This window comes from Chenopodium quinoa, unplaced genomic scaffold (genome assembly GCF_001683475.1).
Source record: "Chenopodium quinoa cultivar QQ74 unplaced genomic scaffold, ASM168347v1, whole genome shotgun sequence".
In the NCBI taxonomy this organism is placed as follows: domain Eukaryota; kingdom Viridiplantae; phylum Streptophyta; class Magnoliopsida; order Caryophyllales; family Amaranthaceae; genus Chenopodium; species Chenopodium quinoa.
The window spans coordinates 449,097-474,068 of NW_018745395.1; the positions used below are offsets into that span (position 1 = coordinate 449,097).

At 33.8% G+C, this 24,972-nt stretch overlaps 2 protein-coding genes across 5 annotated transcripts; one reads left to right on the plus strand and one right to left on the minus strand.

Moving 5' to 3' along the window:
• Positions 1–1,360: 1,360 nt before the first annotated feature.
• LOC110712890 lies at positions 1,361–15,357 on the minus strand. 4 transcript variants are annotated; one of them, XM_021891354.1, is made up of 13 exons: positions 14,996–15,011; positions 14,828–14,881; positions 14,488–14,659; positions 14,115–14,398; positions 13,438–14,003; positions 12,112–12,183; positions 9,122–9,217; positions 8,060–8,125; positions 5,647–5,712; positions 4,702–4,830; positions 4,018–4,068; positions 3,007–3,147; positions 1,363–2,904 (listed from the first exon to the last, which is right to left on the minus strand). In XM_021891354.1, the coding sequence occupies exons 4-13, from the start codon at positions 14,191–14,193 to the stop codon at positions 1,873–1,875; spliced, it is 2,298 nt and encodes a 765-aa protein (XP_021747046.1). In that variant the 5' UTR covers positions 14,194–14,398; positions 14,488–14,659; positions 14,828–14,881; positions 14,996–15,011; the 3' UTR covers positions 1,363–1,872. The 4 variants fall into 4 exon arrangements, with proteins under 4 accessions (XP_021747044.1, XP_021747043.1, XP_021747046.1 ...); XM_021891352.1 differs by lacking the exon at positions 14,488–14,659 and having other exon boundaries at positions 1,361–2,904; positions 9,164–9,217; positions 14,115–14,411; positions 14,996–15,357; XM_021891351.1 differs by lacking the exon at positions 14,488–14,659 and having other exon boundaries at positions 1,362–2,904; positions 14,115–14,411; positions 14,996–15,357.
• Positions 15,358–19,891: 4,534 nt separating this feature from the next.
• LOC110713006 (protein DETOXIFICATION 16-like) lies at positions 19,892–24,185 on the plus strand. Its single transcript, XM_021891464.1, has 8 exons — positions 19,892–20,337; positions 21,089–21,633; positions 22,065–22,151; positions 22,271–22,327; positions 22,856–23,094; positions 23,236–23,354; positions 23,502–23,588; positions 23,911–24,185. Exons 1-8 carry the CDS (start codon positions 20,038–20,040, stop codon positions 24,058–24,060), a joined length of 1,584 nt encoding a protein of 527 aa, XP_021747156.1. The 5' UTR covers positions 19,892–20,037; the 3' UTR covers positions 24,061–24,185.
• Positions 24,186–24,972: the final 787 nt, after the last annotated feature.

Below are 24,972 nucleotides of genomic sequence, written 5' to 3' on the forward strand. Positions count from 1 at the left end.
CAGAATTACTACTACGTTTTGATTATATCGATTATAAATACAAGTTATAAATGCTACTCGTACTTAACCATAGAATAGTGTATTAACACTCAATAAATAGTCTAACGATTTGTTGTAGCTATTAGGATGCTGTCATTTGATTCATCTAATTGAATATAAGCGTCTGGAAGTTGTTGCAACTGTGTTCCTCTAGTTGTCTTGTCGCATTTGGGTGTTAGCCTGGCGTTAAATTTTCAGTACGGTTCCTAACAGTCAATCATTCGGCCATTATATATTGTCGTCCATCTCTAGGCTTTCGAAAATCAAGTAGTAGAATACATGTTTCTAATCGTTTATTATTTTGCAGGGTTAAGATAGGTTGTAAACGTAAGCGAGCTCCGTTCGCCACAGACAACTCGTACGACCTCATGCAAAAGAAGATGTTCTTTGATGTAGCATTCTGTTTATTTGGTTCTCATGTTACTTAGTGTGTGTCTTTCTGGTTGTTTTGTGTTCTTGTATTAGTTTGTTTTCAGGTTATAATATTGTTTTTCGTTAATAGAATCTTTTGTCAAAAAAAATAAAAATTACAAAACCAAATCTAAATTCAACTTAAAATACTCGATTTGCTAATCCCACTATAGGTAGCACTCACCACATTTAAACGGTATAGATTTACTTAATGACTATAACATAAATAAAACGATATAGAATTGAGCCAGAAATAACCAAAAAAAATGGTAAATTGACTACACTCTAACCTAGAAAATTTTGAATTTGGAGAAACCAAGAGAGAAGAGCAGTTAGCCAATTAGATAATTGAACTTGTGATTTGTGAATGACATAGAAGCTTGAAGTACAAACTAAATAATTTTCAAGAGTCACAAAGAGCAATAATGTAAATGAAATTTAATTTCAGATTTTGGATACCACTCCCAAAACTTTAACGAACTTCATATACTACGTATAACTATACATCCACTTGTAAAACATTATTTTCCTCTCCAATTTACCCTTGAAACAACTAACGTTAACCAAATAGTCTCACTCTTAAAACACTTACACCGACACACCATAAAAATAGATATCATCACATGTTTTTTTTCAGATAAGATAAGAAGAATGAGGAAGTATGAATACATTGACAAATAACCATAATACGTAATGACATCTATTTTGGACAAGATTATTATTGCAAGGAAGTATGAATATTGTGACAAATAGCTGAAAATTCATCAGTAATTATGACGTTTTATTTGAGATGGGACATAAAATTGTAAATGTCCCTACGTTAGAACAAATAGAAGAACAGCCAAGTTATGGCTTGTTGTGTCAGACTCAAAGTTTGTACATGTGCTCAAGGTTTTACCCTTCTTATGGTGGGTGGTCCTAGCCCTTGTGCACATGTTTTTTTTTTTCCACAAACACATATTATTATCACTATACAATTTTTGAAAAATATCTTATTATTAATATCATGCATATATACAAGTACAATTGATACATGAATGATTCACACGGAGAAGAATATTCTTGATTTTATTCCAACGCAAGGTTGAATGGCTAACTATTAGTCACCTAAAGCCAAAAAAAAAAAATGCCAATAAGGTAAAATCTTTTAACGACAGAGTGAGAGTGAGAGTATGTGTGCGCAACTAATAAAAATTAGAGAAGAGGGTAGAATTTCTTGCAAGTTACGGTTTGTGAGCTAATTTGGCAAAATCTTTGACCTAAACTTCACATCACTTGAGGTTTTATGTCACTTAAATTAGTAGTGCATAAGGTCGCTGCTTCAGTAACATAAAGCTTTTCAAACATTTACAAGTTAAGGCTATGTGTTCTGAAGAAATTTCATAGACTAATACCTTGGAGCCTTGGAGGTTACGAAGTGTTCTATTGCTTCTTTTTATTGCTTCCACTATACAAGAAATCCAAAATTGCTGAAGCTTTTGATGGTTCGTCCTGTGTGCATCCACTACCACTACTAGCCCTTTCATTCTTTGTGACCTCCTTGGCAGAACTTGCTGAAGTCATTTTTATCCCAGATCCATATTTTGCCGCAAATGAGAGTGTGGATAAGAGAGCTCTTTGAGCTGTGCCTGGTGTGTTTTTAACTCCAATCATAATTGGAGATTGACCTGAAGAAGCTGGAGAACCCCAAAGCTTTGGTTGTACTGCCTTCTCAGATCCTTTTGCACTTTCGCTTTCTCTCATCTGGGAACCCAGATGCCCGTTATTAGGCAAGGTAGCTTGTGATTTGCCAGCACAATTTGGAAATCCACCAGAAGACGGAACACTAATTTGCTTGGGGCTCATTGGAACTGGATTGGCCTCAGGCATCCCACAAACACTTAACACTTTGCTTGACATTTCCTTGTTTAGCTGATCACTAGTAGCAGAAGGATCATCGCTTTTGTGAGATGAGTTCACATTCTCCGACTTTCCAAATGAATAAAATCTAGAATTATCCCTGTGCTGTGAGGGGTTAGCTTGTTTTTTATCCCCTGAACTACCAGCTGAGTGTCTCACAAATGAGATAAAACCCTTCCCTTGTGGTGTGTCTGAAGCAGGGGTATCAATCAAATCTTTAACTACATTGACAGCTGTTGTTGCTATATTTGGCCGACTACTAGTTCCTGTAGCGCTGCCACTTTTCTGGGATAAATCAATTTCTTTAAGCTTACCAGAATCCTTCAGTGATGATTTTCCGGATGAAAGAAAGCTTAAACCTTTTGGTGCCTTTCCTGGCAAACTGGCTTGAGTTGCTATATTCTCCTTCAGATTCTTGGGGGTCGCAACACCAGAAGAGAAGGATGCATTAGCATCAAGCTGCTGTTTAGAATCTGACTTGTCAAGTTGATCTCGAATAGTACTCCCAAAGTGGGAAACTCCTGCAGCAGTTTCTGCGACTTTCTTAGTTGGAATCTGATGAAACACAAGTGAATTAAATGTATATAAATATTTTTCAGCAAGTAAAACAGCTGGTTTTAAGATAAGATAATTAGATGCAAGAATAATTGAATATACCTTGTGTGAAAAAGAGCAGCTATCACCTCTGCTACAAAAATTTGTAGACACATAACTGTTACATGGATAATTGGATAACTGATGATCAAATGGACAATCATCCCCCTTCATGCAAGCTTGACGTGCAAAATGACAGCATGGCTGTAGCAAGAAGTGAACAAGAGGATGAGCCTTAGAGAAAGAGAGTAGAGCAAATAGAAAAGTCCATGCAACAAATCTGACAAAAATGCGTAATGACACAAACAGAAATCTTTAACGTACATGACAAGGCTATATGACTCATTCCCTCCTCTGAGCCTTATAAGAGGCATCAGGTCAATGGTATGAAAACTATAGTGCATGAAGAAGAATCCAGTTCTTAGCTGGAAACCTTTCATTTCTATGTGAGCAGAAATTGATTATTCTTTTTCATCTAGACCTGATCTTTTTCTCCCATTATCAAATTTTATGAGATCAATGTTCAACGAGTGCCAGGCCAGATTTTCCAACAAGCATTTAACCAGGTCCCTAAATTGATCGCCAAATAAATAGGTTTTTTTTTTTCCTTTTTTTTTCGTGGTGCGGGGTGTTGGAGGGTGGTTGGGGGGGGGGGGGTGGACAAGTTATGAACACACACACACACACATATATATATATAGAAGTATTAGAAAGACACAATGGGATGTCACCCATGCCAAAATCAACACAGTAGGTTCATTCTTATCTTAGCCTCACAGCAACAACCTTACACCAACAATCCTCATTTTGAATTCTATCCCTGAGGGTGCTCCTATACATTTATAATAGCATACAAGTTTTTGCTACACTCATCTTCTATTATTTGATACTTCTTATGGTTCTTAGATGCCTAATATTCCAAGTCATTAACCATGTACGGAAACCTTCACTAAGGTGAATAAAATGAACATTAAATAGACATAACAAAGTGATTAATATGATAGCTATTATGTATGTAGACACTAGACAATAATACTAATCAGTTAATCCTCAGATAGTGTTCAATTATTGTACCTGGGATTTTGTCAGTGGTATCACATCATGTGAAAACTTGCATTTCTCACCCTGAAAATAGAAAAGGCATATATGAGAAACCTATTATAATATATAAATAACTATTTACTCAAAACAGCAAGGAAACACTACCGAATAATATAACCAGACTAAATGCCCTTAGGTAAAAGATAAACTTGGCTAAAGACTAGAGGATCCAAAGCATAAATTACATAGTACTTGTTAGATATCATGACATACGCATTTATTCATATATTACATAAATTTGTTCCATAGTATCATCAAATTCCACCTTCCGCAATATACTAAATTTTGCAAAACATGTGGTCAATTACTGGACTTACGCAAGAACAATTAATCAAAAGACAAGAGAACTGTAGACCATTGAGCCGTAAACAGCTATATGAAAAGCAATCTCATGAGATGGTACATAAAATGCTAAAAAGAAAGTGCAACATCACATGAATAGCACAAGACAGAAGATACAAAATATACAACTTAAAATCAATTTTAACAGTAAAAATTATATAACCCACCAAATGCAGTAAACAAAATAAAACACATAGCTACATGCTGATGATCCGAATGTGAAAATAATTAATCTATCAATTTAATTTCAAATCATAATTGAACAGGAGAAAAAAAAAAAAAAAAAAAAAAACTCAAATAATAAGATATAACCACCTCTTGGCATCTTCCCATGAGATAATGGCGACAGGGTGCAATAATTTTTGGTTTCACGATAGTAGTAAGTTTTAATCTCTTGACACCATGTTTCTTATCCATTTCTGCTCGTTTCTTCCTTTTATTCTTCTGTAGAATTAAATTAGCAAAAAAGAACGTGTTACCTCAAAAGTTAAATTACTGCAGCAAAACAAAACTTTTAAAATGAAGCAACAGGCACAAAAAATTCTGTTTACTACTTTCAAACAAGAAACATAAACTTATTGATCAAGAGAAATTAGTAAATTTGATAAAGATATGATCATTAATTACTAAGTTCCATGACAGATATTGAAGCAAATCACTGTGGGATGCAAGATAGAAGTTCGGTACTTCATTTTATCAAAGCTGCAAATGAGAAAACTCAATTAACAGCATCTAGAATGTGAAATACAGGTGTAGACACCTGATTGTGTCCCTACAACATGTAATAATTCTTAGTAGCATCCAGTCAGGCAGTCACTATAGGAAAGTGCACTATAATAAGGAACCATTTGGAGACTCGGAAAGCAAATGAAGAAAGCTCCAGTCATTAATTACGTCTGAACAGGACAATCCAGAAAAACACAACTCTTGAGATGAGCCCCTGGAAGAGCTAGGAACAATGCTTCTAATAGATATCCAACTACAGACCATATCTCAGTAAGAATCACCATATCTTCTATTGAAAGATACCTCCCCAAACTCCCTCATGGTAACTTTTTGAATGGCAAATAATTGCTTGTAGAAAAAGTCATCTTAAAATATTAGGTTTCTCCAAAATCTGCTTCGCATGATTTCTTGTAAAGTCTATTGCAAGCAGACAAGCTAAAGCCCCATAAATACAAAGGCTTTTCTTGACTACTTCATCCAATGTTAGAAAAAAAATAAAAGAGAATATATAAAATAAAACAAAATAAATAAAACCTTTTTCTTTTCCTTCTTCGCCTCTGAAGAAGAGCCTCGTTTTTTATTCTTTGGGATGCTTGAGCCCTGAATAGATGGTAACACCAAGATGAAAAATGTTAGCAAATGTTGCAAACAATGTCAAGTCGTCAAATATGGATGCTGCAAACAAATCAGCCCAATACATCAAAAACAAAATGTAAGTTACAATTTAAATTCAACAAATCATCTTAAGACACAAATTCGTAGGAAAAAAAAAAAAGTACTCCCCCATTTTTTAAGAGCCCCAATTTGAGTTTTTGTAAAATTCACATAATCCACTTGGACCAATGTTAGTGATTTATACATAAGACAAAAATATAGTCATGTGGCTACTTGTTGGAAACGTCTCAAAGTTTAGTTTTCAAATACCAACTTTTTATATTTTATACATAATTGATAACTAAAAGTATTATTGGTCAAAGTGCTGTATTGCCATGCATGCCTAGTCACATTAGGGCACTCTTTAAAAAGAGGGAGTAGAGTTTTTTTTTTTTAAAAAAAAAGGGACATTAAAATAAATAATTATGTTATATAGATTTGAGGTTATAATTTTAACAAGATCTAGTAAACAAATCAGCTTAAAATGTCCCACATCAGTGTCCAATCAAAGGACCATGTCTCTGTGTTTGAAACTTTGGGTTCTACTTCTAATGGATACCCCTGTGAGGGTCATGGTTTTAATGTTGTGATGGTAAGGATGGAGTAGCAAGGGGTTGGATGTGTGTGTGTGTGTGTGTTTTTTTTTTTTTTTTTTTTTTTTTTTTTGTTTTTTGTGGGGGGGGGGGGGTTGCGGTGTGAAGAACGAGGGCAGGGCTAGAGGGAATAAAGATTAATTGTAATTTGAAGTTAAACTCAAATATCTATGTATCAATGAGGTTTTGGAGGGTAAACCCCTCAAAACAATTTTATGAAACAAAGATTATTGACTGGTTAGGTACTTAGGTTTACTCCAAACCCCAAACAACACCATACAAAACAGATCAAAAAGAAACCTCAATGGTTCCAAGCAATATGTATAAAACTGCATCTAAAACAGAATAGTTTAATCCATGCGCATGTGGGGAACAGATTCAATTCATCTCCAGGAAAGCTGTTATATTGGGTCTTCGTCTCTTTGACCACCCTCAAGTTGGGGTTTAAAACTCTACTCCGTATTAATTAGATCATTTTAGACACTCAAGCTTGAATAGAAGAAAACCAGGGAAGAGTTGGGATGAGGAAGGGCAGTGGGAAGGTCTTCATGTCCCCAATTTCAAAGAGCTAAATTTCATGCACCTGGCTCCCACATCTTTGTTTGATCAGCAGCAAATCCAATTTTATTCAAAAAACAAATAATATCACATAATATGCTAGCTATAAAATATACAATTATCAGTTCTTGTCTTTTTTCATGCACCTGGATTCTAAGGAGCACATTAAGGTTATGGAAATGCGCATGTTGATGGATGTGCAGGAACACTCCAAGAGATAGAATCAGAAACGAAGTAATTCGTAAGAAAGTGGGTGTTACAAGCATTGCAGACAAACTAAGGGAATATCGACAGCGTTGTTCCGGCATGTAAGACAGAGATCCCAGGGTGCACCGGTACAAAGAGTGGAAGAGTGGGATCATGGAGAGTTAAACGAGGATAGAGGGAAATTGAAAATGACTTAGTTGGAAGGAGTTAGAAGGATATGAAGCATATGGATTTGCATGAGAATGAGGTATTTGAACGTAAGGTATGGAGGACTTTTTTTTTTGGTGGATAAGTATACGGAATAATCACTTTTGGTTCATGTAGACAACCCCACTTATGGGGCTTTGATTGATTCATTGATTGTCCTTTTTCACAAATCCAGGAGTTCTAATTGTGAAGATCAATCAGTCAGCTTCATACACTCTTTATAAATGTATATAGTCAAGATACTCCCACTATACCAGATACCTTTTAATTAGGTTTGCTTTCAGAAGTTATCATGTCAGCTTTCTTATGCTAACTTCCAGCTTACTGGTGTCTGTTAATTATTGTTTCATTTTATTTGTTAAATTTCCCGTACGTTCATACTTCCAAAAAGCCTAATATTCCATTTCATAGTAACTATAATAATGCACATATAAATAAATAAATAAATAAATAAATAAATAAATAAATAAATAAATAAATAAATAAATAAATAAATAAATAAATAAATAAATAAATAAATAAATAAATAAATAGATAAAAACTGCCAAAGTTAAATGTGGCAGAAAGATAAAGGTCATTATGAAAATCAAAACTGGACCCTTCAGAAAGGCACGGAAAATCAGAAAATGGATAAATTTAGAACTAACAGCATCAACAAAACTAAAGAGCATCAACAAAAATAATTAGTATATCCTGTTATACATAAATGAATGACACCATTTCTTTACCTCTTCTTCAGCCATTTTATTCTCTGTAGGAGGACCTGGGTTTTTCTTCTTAGCACTGCCAGCATCCTGTTATAAATGATCAACATAACAAAAAAAAAAAAGCTTTTAATAGGCTAGGAGGAAGTGTAAAACATGAGTGATGAAAACATTTACACAACTAAGAGAACAAAGAGTCAAAACGACAAATTAAGAGGGGGGGGGGGAATATAAGAGCAAAACAAAATAAAATAATAAGATGTCAAATTTGAGGTAGAGATATAAAAAGTGGAAAACTTTCCCTGTGGTGGACTTTGAAGAGATGGGAGGAACAAATCTAAATGCCTTAATTTGTGTGCAAATAGTTAATGTTATGGGAACTTTGGAAACGGAGGTAGTAGTACATATTAACAAAAAAAAATGAAGTATGATTTATAGCTATGGCTTGGTTATCTGTGCTTTTCCAAGTGAAACTATTAAAATAATTAAGTTAAAGAAGAAGTGGCAATTATTGACAATAATTTGTTTTTCCACATCAATTATAAGCCTAATGGCCCTAATCTCCTTTCATATTCCACCATGGAGAAGCCCAAACAAAACACTGCCAAAGGAAACAAACACTAACATCTATTATCGGAGAATCCACCATTCCTTGACACAAGAACCCCAATGTGAAAAACAAAGCATTTTTCAAGGAAAAACAAAAAAAGTCTTGTCAGTTGCCCTTGCCTTCACAAAGTCCAAATAGTCCAAATAGATGATGCCTACTTTCTTAATTTCAACTTTCCATAGATAGTGCTACTAATTATATGAAAGAAATGACACTATAAGCATACAGGTAAAGTAGACAATAATTCACAAAGACTAATTTGAAAATATTTACTGCAGTGTTAAATAAGAGATAAAAGCGATGCAAAATGAGCTCCATCCAATTCACATTCACATATAATCATAATAAGCTTAGTGAGGAAGAGGATCATAGTAATATGATCATTCAACTATAATGTAGCCAAAAAAAAGAGGATCAAGCTATCACATTAGAGCACAAAAAGGGAAAAACAATCAGAGCAACCAGATACAACTCACAGTCTTTTTTCCAGCGGCAGAATCCTGGTATTTACTATGTACCTCAGCATCAATTTCTCGTACAATTTTCAGGATATCCTCGGGAACAGATGTCATCTTCAAGAAAATCAAGTTAAAGATATCATAAGAATAGTAAACTAAGAATTTTGTAAAGATATATCTCAGCTAACTCATTTCAGAGAAGGACAGAGACTTGGAACAAAATATCAGCTAGCAACAATCTATAAAGACTGAAACAAACAAGAAACCAAAAACAAACTGGTTTCAAATGCAACAAATATTGAAGAATAATTTTTTTCAGAATTTAGACATGAATTAAAATTATCAAACTAAAAATCAATGATAAGATTAAAGCCAGTAAAGAGATACAATGCCACTGATCAAACTAGAACTTAAATGGGACAGCCAAACAGGTCAAAGAAAAGTCCTTGCAACATGTCAACGGACACCAAAGAGAAGCAAGGTATACAAGCTCTACCCAGAGTATCCACACTCCACAGACACAGTACAGACAAAAACCCTACTTACAAAAATCCTAGTAACTTTTCTATCCATCAGTGAGACCTACAATATTGCCACATTTCAAATCCCAACAAAGCCACCAATAAGTGCATAAAAAACTTAGCAAAGACAAGCCTGATGCACTTCAGAAATCCTAAACACTATGCTAAACAAGGGTGGCTAGCTGAGGGAGTGAGAACAAACAGTTCTCCCCTTACCATATTACAATACATATATGAGTGGTAAGCACCCAAACTTCTAACTAGCCTTATATCACACAGGTGAATGAAGCTTAATTATCCAAAGAAAAAGAGCATAAGGTGAGGATTTGAAATAATTATCCTTATGCATTGAATGGACTAACAACCCAAAATTGTAATTATGTGATGTTCTTGCTACCCTTAACTCAGCAATATCCCACTGGCCACAGGTGTCTGGCATGTACACTTAGAATGAATGAGATCGGCTATGGACACGGGTACAAGTATAAAAAGGATATGGAAAAAACATTAATCTCACATTATGGGTCACGGGTACAGCCATAAGACAACTGATATTATAAATGTAAATAAAAAATTTAATAAAAAAAAAAAGGAATTTCAATATTATTCAACAAATCGCTAGAGAAATTGCATTGCATAAACAAAATTAAAGGACTTGGTCTTAAAATCAAAAATCCAGATAGTACTTCACTCTTTTTTAATTACAATGTTAGAGTTTTCATGCTTGCCAATGCACACATTACACCATCAATATCATTTATTATACTTAACCAAGAATTATAAAAAAATTCATATTGTGGAACTGTATATCGAGAGGGATCTAACAAAACCCCACATGAGTACATGACTATGTTTTTTCTAAGTAAACCACAAAGGAGTGTGTGTGAAAAGTGCAATTTTTTCAATATTGCAATTAAAAACCAAAAGACTAACTTGACTTTCGTTCAACGCGATGCCGAAACGGAGGAAGTATAATTTTTATAAACTGAATTAGCATAAACTACTTGAGCAGTTGCACACATTAATTCTTTCCTCATTTTCTTTCTTTACACCCCCACTTTTCCCTCTTCTCGGATCAAAAACTATTACATAAACTAATTTAATACATCGAAATCAACAATCTCACTTAACAATCTTTTAATACTCTCTTTTGGCTTAATCTCTTCCTCCACTCCCCTCACTCTATTAATTAGCAAACAACACCTCGTTGCTTTCGTCCACCTCCAATTTGTATTTCTAAAAATCAGCTATGAAAACACCCATGATAATAACTCTCACATTCTCTCCTAAATAAAGAGAGAGGGAGAGAGAGAGAGTTCCAAAGATGAGGTGTGTTAAAAGGAAAAACACGTCATATCAAAGTACACTTTCGTGTCCAAGTGTTCAAAAACATTTTAAAAAATAAAAATAAAAAAATAAAATAAAAAAGGGACTTGGTTTTTTTGGCATGTCTATGACATTGTCGTGTATCCAAAGCCGCGTCCAGACACACGTGTTGGGTTAAGTGTTTGTGTATCCTACGTGTTGTACACACTAACCCTCCCCCCAAAGGCTCTCTAACCCTATTCTCTTTTATTTGGACGGTAAATTGCTCCTTCTACTTTAAGTATTATTATATTCAAGCTTGAACTATATAGGAAAATTTGTAAATCTAGCATTCATCTCATCCTTACAAGGTACATTTATACTAAGAGATATAACTTTAAACACATATACTTTGCAATAAGTAATAAAAGAAATAAAAAAAGAACAGCTAATAAATAAAAAAAGCAAAGAAAATAAATGTAACACTAGACAGCTGGTTTGTTATTATTGTAAGTTTTAATTCAGATTTTTTTTATTAAAACAAGTTTGAAAACCAGACTTAGTTTTCATTATCAGTTGCTAATTTTCAAAATTAATATGACTAGAGTGAGTATAACTAGTATAATATGACTAGAGTGAGTATAACTAGTATGATATCCTTGGTTTAAAAAAAATATTAAAAAAAAAAAAAAAAAAAAAAAAAAAAAAAAAAAAAAAACTACTATGATGTCCATTATACTCCATACAACTTACATCATGCGCAACTTTTGATAACTAAAGCCATATTATAACAGCAGTTACATCGAATAAACAATTGGCACTTTAATAACAGGGGGAATAGTTTCCAGGTTATGTTGACTTACCAATAACTAGTCCAAACAAACCAAGAATAGGATACATCAACAAGCTTAAGATTTGTCACTTGTCAGCACAAAATTTGGCTTAATAATTTTAAAGTTTTGAAGTTGATATAAGAAAGAATGAAAGAAGACAACAAGTAGTTGACTTCCAAATAAGTGCACATGTCTTCTCAATGCTACTCTAGAATTAAGCTCAAATTAAAGAACCAATACAACAATCCGCAATAGACATATAAAATTATTGAACATGCAAAATAGAACCATTGAATAGGACCAATCAAACAGAACATGCTTATCAAACAGAGCCACACTTCACACCTACCTTCCAAATATTTAGTAACTCCTGGCGAGAGTAATGAATCTTTGCACAACTCTTGGGCCAATTATTTCCAACCTAACAAAGGAAAGTAGAATATCAACAAAATTAAGCATTTAAAGTATCATAAATTCATATTGAATCCAAACATAGTGGTCATCAAAAGACATAATCTTTCTCGTAAATTCACCAACATCAGAAGATAATACATGCGGAAGCGGAAATAAGGTAGAACACTAGAACTACCCACCTATAAATAAGGAGAATGTAACTAAAATGTGAGAAGAAAACTTTATATGGTTTATACATTTTCATTTTTGTGGTTACTTAAGATCAATGTGCGCTTTTATATCTTTCATAGACCAATTAAAAACTGGAATGGTTTAGGATAGTATAATCCGGTGAAATTTTCAAGAGAGATATATGAAGTAGGATTAAAACAGTTTTATTTTATAAACAATTAAAGTTAAGTAAACACATGATTCAGTCTTTTATTTCTCAACAAACATAAGTTTAAATTTAATCTAAAGTACTGTTAAATTAGCTACACAGAACCTCTCAACCAAATGTTGAATTTCTTTATTAAAAAAATATGAAAAGAATTGACAATTAATGAGAACCTGCTGCTTCGCAATTCCTACCTCTTTTACAAAGTATGTATCAATATAGATATGTTCCAAACTTCTGATAAATAGAACTCCATGGAAAGTAAGAAAACAAATTTTTGCACACATCGAATACTTTGTAAATAGTAATATAAGCTTTATCCTAACTTATACATGTCTTCTACATATCCAGTTGAAAAAATAGTTATTATTGGAAAGCTTGCAATAGTAGCAAAATGTCATATACAAAATTAACCTCACACAACTCTCAAGATTTGGAGATCAAGGAAGATTCTACCATCAAAAGCAAAAGCTTCTCAAATTCAACTCTATAGAGAAGAGGAAAAAGAATAAAATTAAGAGGACTTCAAAACAGATTATATTTGATATAGAAGGAAGGTCAGACGTGGAAGAACACACTGTCAAGTGTCACCAGCAGACCTCTTCTCTTCTAGAAAGAAACAAGAGTTTATATGCTAGTACCAACCGTCAAGAATGAGTGAAGTGGAAAGCCACAATGGGCACCTCTCCAATCCATGAAAATAATTAGAAACAGAAATTATTCCAAGAGATTGCAACATTGCAAATAACTGACAAACGCATACTCCCTAAGACAAAGGCGTCATCTTAAAGTAACTATTAAATAATTTAAAATTCACAACTTTTGAACAAAAACATCAAACTTATTTCATGAATTACATATTTAAATCCAAAAAGAAGACAATACCTTCCTTGCAGTAGATTTTCCTGTGTTACCATATACACTTTGCTTCACCATCTTCTCACACACAACTGGATCAACACCACCAGAACTCATGTTGTAGGAAGTCCCACTATCTATAGATAAAATCTTACTTTTTCCTGAATTGACATCCTTCGCAGATGTCTTCTTAACCTTCTTTATTTTTCCCTTAGTAACAGCACTAGATTTATTCCTCATCATAATGCTATTTGAGATTGTTCCTCCTGTATTGTTGCTTTTTGGTGCAGCAAAAGTAGGATTTTCAGATTCAGATAAACCTTGAGGAGCTTTTCTCTGCTTTCCCTGAGGCATCTGAGCCTCTCCAGGACACATACCAACATGTTGGATTCCAACCTCTCGACAGTCAGATATCTCTCTAACCACAGACAGATGAGTATGAGATTTTGCTTCATCACCTCCAGAAGTTGATGTGCTGACTTCCACATGCTTTTGTTTCTTCTCCTCTGCCCCATATCCCTTCATATTCCCATCAACAGTCACTTTTGCACTATTGCTGCTTTCAGCTATCACAGAATTATTAATAAAAACATCTGTGTCCAAAAGACAGCCAAATTCATTCAAAAAATTAGAATTTACATTTTTGTCTGACAGTTGTAATACACTAAAATCATCTGATTCATCCATCAGAATTCTCTCAATACCTGACAATTCTTCATGCACTTTGTCAACCTCAGCCATCCCAGTGCTGGTGCCCTCCTCAGCAGAAGGCAGTTTTTCCATGGTTTTACTTTTATTGGTCCTACCCAACTCATTTATTAGTTTTGAGCCACTGAAACCGATGTCTTTACAACCTTCCCCAGGAACCCTCTCGTTATTTGCCTCATGATCATGAACAGACAAAATATGAGCCTCCACAGTATCAGAACCAGCCAATGTATTAGAAGCTTCTTTCTCAACTCTTGGTACAACCACATGTTCCACATCACTGCATAAATCATCTTAAACCAAAAAAATAAGGGAATGAACAAAAAATGTCAAAATTTAGCCTCATAAATAATATTTTAACATCCTCACCCAGCATTTTCTTCCTATTTAAATCTTATCTCTATAGAATTTGCAAGACTCCACCATTTGATCATTCATTTCAAATGATAAAGTTCATACCCAAATACTCATCAACAATAGAATGACCGAGAAATTCATACATCGAGCGCAAATGAATCCAACAGGCAAACTTCAGACACACCTAAGATGCAGAGTGTGATTAGCACAATCAACACATAATACACAACCTAAGACAAACATAAATTATAGCAAATTATAAAAAAGTGAGTTCACTTCTAGTAAGCCCAATTCGAATCGCCCTCGATTGCACACTAAAATAAAATTATAGCAGATTATAGCACAAAAGTACCTGAAGCTAGTCGCCTGGAATCGATCAGATTATCACGACACTGCCTGGGAAACTCTACAAATTCAAACAAACCCATTATAAAATATAATCAAATTAACAATCCCAAATCACCCAAATAATCAAAACCAATCAAATCAAGCAACAAAATGACTAAAACTTATTAAGTACCTGGAAGTTTAGCATTAGATGCACACTCAGAAAATGGGTTTTGATCAGAGAAGAGAGAGAAAATTTTAACAAGAGCATCGAAAGATTTGCTGGGAATAGGGCGTCTTGGAGGTGGAGGACCAAATAGTTCTTTGATTGGATCATTCGACGGAACTCCGGGATTGGAATTATCCATTATAATCGAATTTGATTAAGTAGAAAAAGGCCTGATTTTAGCAGACAAATTTTGGGTAATGGAATGATAAACCCTAGAAAATTGAAAAGGGTTTTACAGGCAAGGTTTTGGGAATATATAATTTCAGGAACTCTCCGTAATATTCATGATTTTACAAGGAGAATGTTGAATTTTGGCGGGACTTGGTTTGCGACTTGCACGATGAGCTATGAGTGTGAGTGTGTGACTTCAATTAGCTACTGTACTCAATTTAACTCGAATCGGAACTCGAATCGGGTTGACTTGTGAGAAGTTCAAGATCAATAGGGTCCTTCTCCTTACCATAAAAATTATAAATAAAAAATAAAAGAAATGAAATGTGTTATTTTTGAAATAACCCTAATCAATTATTTGAAGCCCTTATGGCCTCATTTGACAATGCTAGAAGATTAATCATTCGAAGTGTTAATGTTCCTTTTTTGTCAGATTGGAGTCTTTTCTTTATGAGTTTTGGTGTAAACACCAAATAAAGCATAACTTGTTCTGCTTTTTAAAATAACCGCAACAAATTTGAGGTAGATGATTAAAGAAGTTTTTTCTACTAATGTATTAACTTTTATAGAGTCCCTTCAATAAGTGGGGACAGAAGATTGTGTCGCATTCTTGAGTATGAAATTAAATCTTCCTCTTATTCAAGTGATTCAAAAATGACATTATCATTACATCAATTAACTCATCAATTGAACTCGAAGAATAAGCATTTCAGTTCTTGTTAATTTTGGTAACAAAAGAAAAGTTTGTTTATAGTACTCCCTCTGTTTTTTTTTTTTTTATTTGCGTCACTTTCCTTTTATGGGTGTTTTTTTATTTGCATCACTTCTATATATAGTAACTTTACATTATATTTTATTATTTCTCTCTCTTACTTTAAACTTCACCCAAAATAGTTTATCATTTTTTTATCTCATGATCCCCACTACTCTCTCACATACTTTCACTTTCATGATCCCCACATTACTTTTACCATAATAAATTATTCATCCACTCACATTATTAATTCATTCTCCTAAAACTCCGCGCACTTGCAAGTGATGCAAATAAAAAAAAAAAAAGGAAAATTTCACATTTGCTACCAGGGAAAGCACTTGTGTTCACATTTGCTACCCCTTTAATATTTTATTTTAAATTGCTACCACCTAAATCAGAGTTTTATAAAAATCACTACCACTTGACAAACACCGTTAATATTCCCGTTACCACCACCCAACCACCGTCCAGCCACCACTCCTTCCCACCCACCACTTCTTCTCACTCACCAGCTGTCCACCGCCGCTGTTCAACATCAAACCACCGCAACCACCACTCACCGTCCAGCCACTCCTCCGTGACTCCCTTCCCGTCACTCCGACCAAACCAACCACCATCGAACCCCTTTCTTGCTGTCGACCAGCCACCACAACGAAACCCCCATCCCTTTCCCCGTTCTCGCAGCCCCGACCCACGACTCCAACCACCCACCCCGTCGGCGCCGACATCGCGTTTCCAGCCCCCTCTCCTCCCTCGAAAACCTCCTCGATCCCAGCCCCTTTCCCCTCGAAAACCCCCCTCGTTCCCAGCCCCTCTCCCCTCGAAAACCCAATTCCAGCCCCTCCTCGTCCCTCGTTCCCTTTTCTGGCCGAGACGAAGGAATTCCCTGCCACCCAAAACCACCCTAAGCGAAACCCTAAAACTCGTTTAGGGTGGTTTCGGGCAGGGAAATAAGGGTTAGGGTTGTCGGTTTTGGGTGGGGAAGGGGTGGGGTCCGATTCCGACGCCGGTTGCCGCATCTTTGGGCGCTGGCCGCCGGCAGGGGGAGTGGGGAGGGTGGTTGACGGGGAGGGCTAGGGTTTTTTGGGTGGTTGGTTTTTATTTTTTTATTTTTTATTTATTTATTTATTTATTTTTTAATAAACTTAACGGAATCCGTTAGGATTCCGTTAAGTGGTAGTGATTTTAACAGTAGGTGTGTTTGTGTGGTAGTAATATAAAATAAAAAATTAAAGGGGTAGCAAATGTGAACACGGGTGCTTTCCCTGGTAGCAAATATGAAATTTTCCTAAAAAAAACAAAAAAAAAAACGGGGGGAGTAGTATATAAATTATTAGTAGTGAGTTTTTTTTTTTTAATTTTTTTTTTAATTTTTTTTTAATGAAGAGATTATTTAATTAAAAGACATGATTACAACCTAGATTGTGTAAAAGGAACTAAAAAGCAACGCACACTTAAAACTAGCTTGTACAAACCAAACTGAAACAAAGCAATAAAAGTTGGTAAATTGCGGCTTTTGCACTTGATGGATCCCTGATTGTTGTATGAAATTCACAAACGATAATGGTACGTAAAATCTGTCAAAATAAACTATACATGTGATTTGCATTAGCATCAACCCATAAAACCTGTTGGCTGCACTATTGTAGATTTGTAGGAAAAAGTGTAGAAGCTACGGTAGAATACTTAAAACCTGTCAAATTAGTTGTGAGGTTGTGTATATGATTTGCCAATGTATTGCATTCAAGTGTTCAACCAAGCCATGTAACAAATTTTCTAAACTCGTCCTTTGATCTTTTGGAACCAATAATAATGTTGTTGATGACTAAATCAGTCATATGATATGTGGCTTAGTCATTTAACAAATCTTTTAGGGGATGGTAACAAAAACACTAGCTAATTGCTTGTTACAAATATTTGATTTTGCAAATCAAAGACATGCATGGCAATATTATTCTAAATCAAACACATCAAGCTTATATCAGATGGCGAGTATTTCATAACTTTTAATCATTTTAGATCAATTACTTTAGAAATCAAAGTACAATTCAACCTGGCAATCCTGATCCGACCCGAATGACCCGACCCATAACCTAAAAGTTGACCTGAAAATGATCCGAACCCAAACTAAACTAACCCGACCCGTAATAGAGTTGACCTGAACATGACCCGATGACCCAAAGTGACCCGACCCAGATGACCTGACCTGAAATTGACCTGATACCCGAACTTGACCTGACCTGAAACAACCCGAAACCCGACGTGAACCGACCCAATTTTAACCCAAATTAATTGACTCGAATCGACCCGACCCGTCCCGAAGTGACCCGACCCGAATTGACCCGAATCCTAAGTGAATAGGGTGAAATAGTGAATTACTTAGTTTATGGCTTCTTTATTTCCTACGTAATATGTACTCATGATTTTTTTTTAACGATTTTACTTTATTTTTCCAACTATTTTTTTAAGTGAATTTATTTAGGTAACCCGACACAAACTTGACCCGAATAGACCCGACCCGAATTGACTCGATCCAAATTTGACCCGGCCCGAAATTGACCAGAAAATTGTTCTTAAAAATTGACCCGACCCGAATTGACAAGACCCGAACTTGACCTGACCCGAACCAAACTTGACCCAAAGTACTGACCCGATTTTGACCCAAAACCCGACTCGACCCGAACCTGACCCAAATATTTGTTGACCCGTCCCGAACCCAACCTGAATTGACCCGTCCCAAACCCAACCTGAATTGACCCGTCCCAAACCCAACCTGAATGACCTGTTTACCAGGTTTAAATTGTATACTCAATCAATTTACTTCGTATTTAAAAGGTTTTCAAGTTAAAAACTTTAAAATCCTCACTGACTCACTTCACTAGCAGTAGCGGCTACATGTACAAATTGCTGAGTACAGACGTTGAGACGTGGTAACTGGTACAGAGCAGTAAGTAGTTTCCTTTGTTTAAGAAAACAAATGCCAAATAGGGGGCAAGTGAATATAAATTAGCACCATATATAGTAGTAAAAGATTTAAATGGCATCTTTTACGTAAAAAGTGGTGCAGTCATGAAGCAAATACGTACTTAATTAATGCCACTCCTTCCCCTCTACGAGCTCTTCATTATTGTCATCGTAATATAAAAAACACAGTATGATTGACATTTTTATTTCTTTTTATCATTTGTATTAACATCTCGTGTCACACGAGTATTATACTAAAGGACATATCATATCATATCATATCATATAACTAATATATAAAGCTGAACTTTTAGCCAGGTCACGAAATAGTGATACTTGACATTCGCGCCACCTTGGATAGATTTAAATAGATTCATAAAATAAAAAAGTTAGTTGAAAATTAAATTAGATAGAATTTTAGAATAAGAAGGTTAGTTTAGAGTTTTATTTTCGATAAAATACCAAATAATAATAATTATAATTAGGTCACAAGACAACATCGTATAGTATTTTAACTTTTCGCTAAGTGTCGTACCACGTTGGATAACTATAGATAGACTTTGTAGAAAAAAAAAGTTAATTTAGAATTATATTTTCAATCCATTAAATTGAATTATAATATAATTTTATCTTAAAATTCCATAAACAACCCGGGCATCGCACGGGGCACAAAACTAGTGTTATTATAAACGAGTATTACTGGTACATTATTTTGACTTTTGCACTAATCACATATCAATTTTGACTTGATATCATACTATTATACTAAAGGACGGATGTTATTATTTGTAAAGTTCTGCTAAGTAAAGTTTTGCTAAATTAGTCACAGTATATCCAAAATATCAACATTTTGCTTGAGGAGTATTCCAGCCTTAACCTAATTGACATTGACTATGGCCTATTTTGATTCACTGAATTGAGCTAAACTGAATTAAATAGAGCTGAAATGAATTGTTTGTAAGAGAAGGAAATTAGAAACTGAACAAAAATGAACTGAACTGAAATTAAGTTGAAAATAACAAACCCTAAACTGTCAAAACTATAAGTCAAACTCGAGCATATAAAGAAATCTAGTCGATACATCAACCCTTGGGATTTGTGATAACCCAAAAAAAAAATGGAGAAACAAGAGAATCCATCATCACCTATTCTCTCTCTTAGCCTACCACTACCAAAAGATCATGATTTCATGGAGATTGACCTGAAAAATAAAAAGGGAAGTTATAATAATAGTTATAGTTTAGTGAAAGAAACCAAGAAACAAGTATGGTTAGCAGGGCCATTGATAATAGTTGGGTTATTAACATTTTCGTTGCATGTAAATTCTCTAATGTTTGTGGGTCATCTTGGTAATTTACCTCTTGCTGCTGCTTCATTGGCTACTTCCTTTGCTTATGTTACTGGATTCAGCGTTTTGGTTAGTTGCTCTTCATCTCTTTGATTAACTCATTTTTTTGCTTTTTATAGTATAATGGTTTACAAACTAAATATAGATCTGAATTGAAGTTTTCATATATAGTTTCTTTGTTTCTACTTCACCTATAGATTATGAGTACTAGTAGCACGTAGTTTCATGTATATTCGAAGTATGTATGTATTGTCATAATGTATACTCGTACCTCGTAAATAAATTATGCACATTGATATCATTAGATTAGTAACAAAGCTAATTATAGGTGGCAAATGGATCGTTTGGTTTGAATTTGACTGATTTGAGAGAGGTCAATGTTAGTCAAGTTACTTCAGGGGTTATAGTCAATTTGATTGTTATTATAAATAATAGATGATCAATCTTAGCTTTGCTCATTCAAGTTAAGTTAATTCGAATAGATAAAATATTGATAAGAGTCGAATTTGAGTCATCCAATTTAAGGTACAATTGGGTTAGTTTTGATTGTTTTGAGAAATTGTAGCTTAGGATAAGTGTAACTAGTTCATTCATTTCCTAATTAAATAAACTTAATACCCCAAGGCCTTTGACACATTTTGGTCATCATAAAAAGCCCTTTAATTTTATGATAAACGAACTAAGAGTTGTGAGTAAGTTTAATAGCTAGTTATAAAATTGAAACTGGTATTGTAGATTAGTGTAGTATTTGCCTACATTCAACCCAATTTTTTGTACTAATTACTGACATATGTTCTTTATTTCCCCTTCTTTTGAGCAGTTGGGAATGGCAAGTGCATTAGAAACTGTATGTGGTCAGTCATACGGTGCGAAACAATACAAAATGGTTGGCGTACACACACAAAGAGCCATGTTGGTGCTTTGTTTAGTAAGTGTCCCAATCTCCATAACATGGTACAACACCAAATATATTCTAATTGTTGTTGGACAAGACCACATGATAGCATCAGAAGCTGCATCCTACGTTAAGTCCATGATACCAGGCCTAATCCCCTACGGTTTAATTCAGTGTCTTTTTCGATATTTTCAAACTCAAAATATGGTCTTTCCAATGATACTTAGCAGTGGAATTACTACTTTATTGCACATAATAATATGTTGGTCATTGGTATTTACATTTAGCCTTGGAAGCAGAGGAGCTGCCATTGCTAATGTTGTATCATACTGGATCAATTTGATGATATTAGCTCTATATGTTCAATATTCTTTGTCGTGTTCCAAGACTTGGAATGGCTTCTCAATTGCATCCTTACAAGGTATACCGACCTTTTTGAGACTTTCCATACCTTCAACCGCTATGCTATGGTAAACTTCGTTTACATTGCTTGGATCCTTTTTTTCTTCCTACATATATATATATATATATATATATATATATATATATATATATATATATATATATATATATATATATATATATATATATATATATATATATATATATATATATATATATAAATAAAAATCGAATCCAACAAGTGTATGTGTCATTAAATACGAGATTACCAGCAAGTTAAGACTTTTCTCATTATTTAATAAGACAATTTGGTAAGGTTTTTACCTTAGATTTAAAATGAGTAATTTTTTCAAATCATACCGATTAAGGTTGTTTGGAGCCTCAAAGGGGAGGAACCCCTAAATCTTCCCACCTATTTCCGATTATATATATGGCCTATTTTTCTCTTACGTAAATTCTAAAGTATTATGAGTTTTCTATGTATTATAATTTTCAACAGCTTGGAATTTTGGTCATTCGAGATGGTCATCCTCTTATCAGGCTATCTGTCGAATCCAGTGTTAGAAACTTCAGCACTCTCTATATGGCTAGTACTAAAAAACATGTACACCATATAGTGGGTATTTGATTTGTTTTCTTGTGAGAGAAAAAATGTGCAAGATATATATGTATTAATGGTTATATGTTATGCTATGAATTTTGCAGCCTCAATCTCATCACACTTGTTTGGGTTATTCACGAAGGCTTGAGCGGTGGAGTGAGGTAAGTATTTTAATATCAAAATCTTTTGTATGCGCCAATGCCTCCAAGTTAAGTTAGTGCAAGTTTTTTAAACACCTACCCTACTCTGACTTAACTTTAATTCTAACATATTTTAATAATCAACTTTAAATTAAACTTGATATGATTTTCCCAAATCAAGTCATTATCAATATAATCATACTAACAAGTACGGAGTACTATCCATTCATAATGACTTATAAACCATATGTAACCTAAAGTAAGCTCACGGAAACAGTATTTTCTCTTAGGTATTGGTTTTTGAAGATATTTTCAGTTCAGTTTAATTTGGTTTGGTTTAGTTTGGTTCAATTCAGTTTAATTAGCTTAGTTCAGTTCAATTAGCTTAGTTCAGTTCAATTTAGTTTATCTTAACTTAACTTAATTAGCTCAAATCAGTTCAACTATTAGTTTAGCTCAAAAGAATAGAGCTATAGTATATAAATGTTGTAATAAGAAGATTTTATTAATTATCCTTTTAATTTTTTAAATTGTGCTTAATTTCTCCAGCACTCGAGTCTCCAACGAATTAGGAGCTAGTAATCCACAATGTGCAAGATTAGCAGTTCATGTGGCTTTAAGTATGACGATTTGCGAGTGCATTTTAGTGGGATTACTTCTCATGATGTTACGAGATGTTTGGGGTTATGCATACACTCAAGATTTGGAAGTTGTCAAATACTTGGCTACTATGATGCCCTTAATAGTAATAGCCAATTTTTTAACCGGAGTAACATGTATTCTTTATGGTAATACTGGTCTTTTCTTTACTCAATATTCGTTCAAATATTTTCATTCACTTGCGTTTCTCTTAGATTTTTATATATCATCGTTTCGACATTTTAATTGTTGCTTATACTCGTAACTTGTTTATGGTTGTGAACATGTAGGTATTGCTAGAGGATGTGGTTGGCAAAAGATTGGTGCATATATCAATCTAACTTCCTTCTATCTCATAGGCCTTCCGATTTCTATTCTATTAGCATTCCTTATGCACATTGGAGGGAAAGTAAATACATATTATTTTTCCTTTCACTTTATTATTTGACTTCGAACATATATTAAACATATATTGAGTATATATTGTCATTTGATGCTTATTTGTTGATCTGATCATGTTACTTGTCCTTAAAACTCCCTATCCTTTTTGTTGTAGGGTCTCTGGTTAGGATTTATTAGTGCGTTCCTCATTCAAGTCTTATCTCTGTCAGCTATTACAATTAATACAAATTGGGAGAAAGAAGTAAATCGTTCTAACTACTCTAATTTCTCATTATTTTATTCAAAATCTTGACTTGATACTCAATAAGCATCGTTTGCATCACTTGTGTTTTAATACTAAATTAAAGTTTATATTTAATTTTAAGCTCCACTTTACATATGATCGCTCCACTATATGAAAGTGTAACTCGAAATATTATTTAAAAAATGGTCGCTTTAATGATGAAAATATACTTGTAAAAAAGATCAATTTTAACTTATTGTATATATTATTATATTGTTGTTCGTGGATTAGTGATTACCTTGTCTCTAATCTTGTTCTAACACAACCATTTTTTTTCCAGGCCAAGAAAGCCACGATTAGAGTTTTTGGATCCAATATTCCTGAAGATGAATCACAAGCTCTATATATCATGGAAGATGGAAGACCCCTATGCCATGATAGAGATAAAGGAAGCAAAGTGGATCAATGGAAACACACATGCAACACATAACTAATGCATATGGCTGGATTAGGAAGTTCATGCAATAATTACTCTAGTCATAAATGACAATGACAGTGACAGTTGTCCATTGATATTTTTACATCTCATGTGGTATAATATTATACTACTATAAGATCTTAAAGTACCAATAAGCTTGTTAATATTTTTAAACTTTATGTTGGTACAATTATTATACTAATGTAAGGTTTACAAAAACCAACACACTTGTATTGTCATTCCTAGGATTCACTCATGCATGACTAGAGTAATTTTAGGTTCAGACAACCTTGCAGATTGATAATGTTTTGGGCCCAATAAAGGCTACTAACATTGTAAAATTAGTCATACTAGCTCTTAAAGAGACGATGTTGAGTGATAACTTCAACTCCACATATACCCTACCCTTTTTAATTGTAGAATCAATTCACTAATAGTTATAGAACATTTATAAAAGATATATGAATTGAAATACATAACAATTCAAATCGATTAATGACTTTTCATCAAAACTAATATCGTTGAATAGATATTTCATCATTATTGTACATTTCTCGCACATATCTTTGAAATATACAACTTTTTCGCGGAGAAGATATAATAATTTGTTTGTAAGCAATAAGATAATTTTTATCTGATTCATCAATTTATATTCGAAAAACTTAAAACTTTTGCGATATCGTATGATTCTTTATCAAGGAATCAAATTAGCGATACTTCACTATTACTAAACTAAACTCGTACATACTAATACTTAACAAATCCTACCATAATGGAAAATTTTGACTTTTAATATCTTTAAAAACACTAATTTGATTTTTATTACCTTTATAAAATTTAATTTTATTTTATTACCATAAAAAAAAAAAAGCTCCCACTAATAGTTTTTGTCAAAGAAATTGTACATAAATCGTTAGTGGAGGC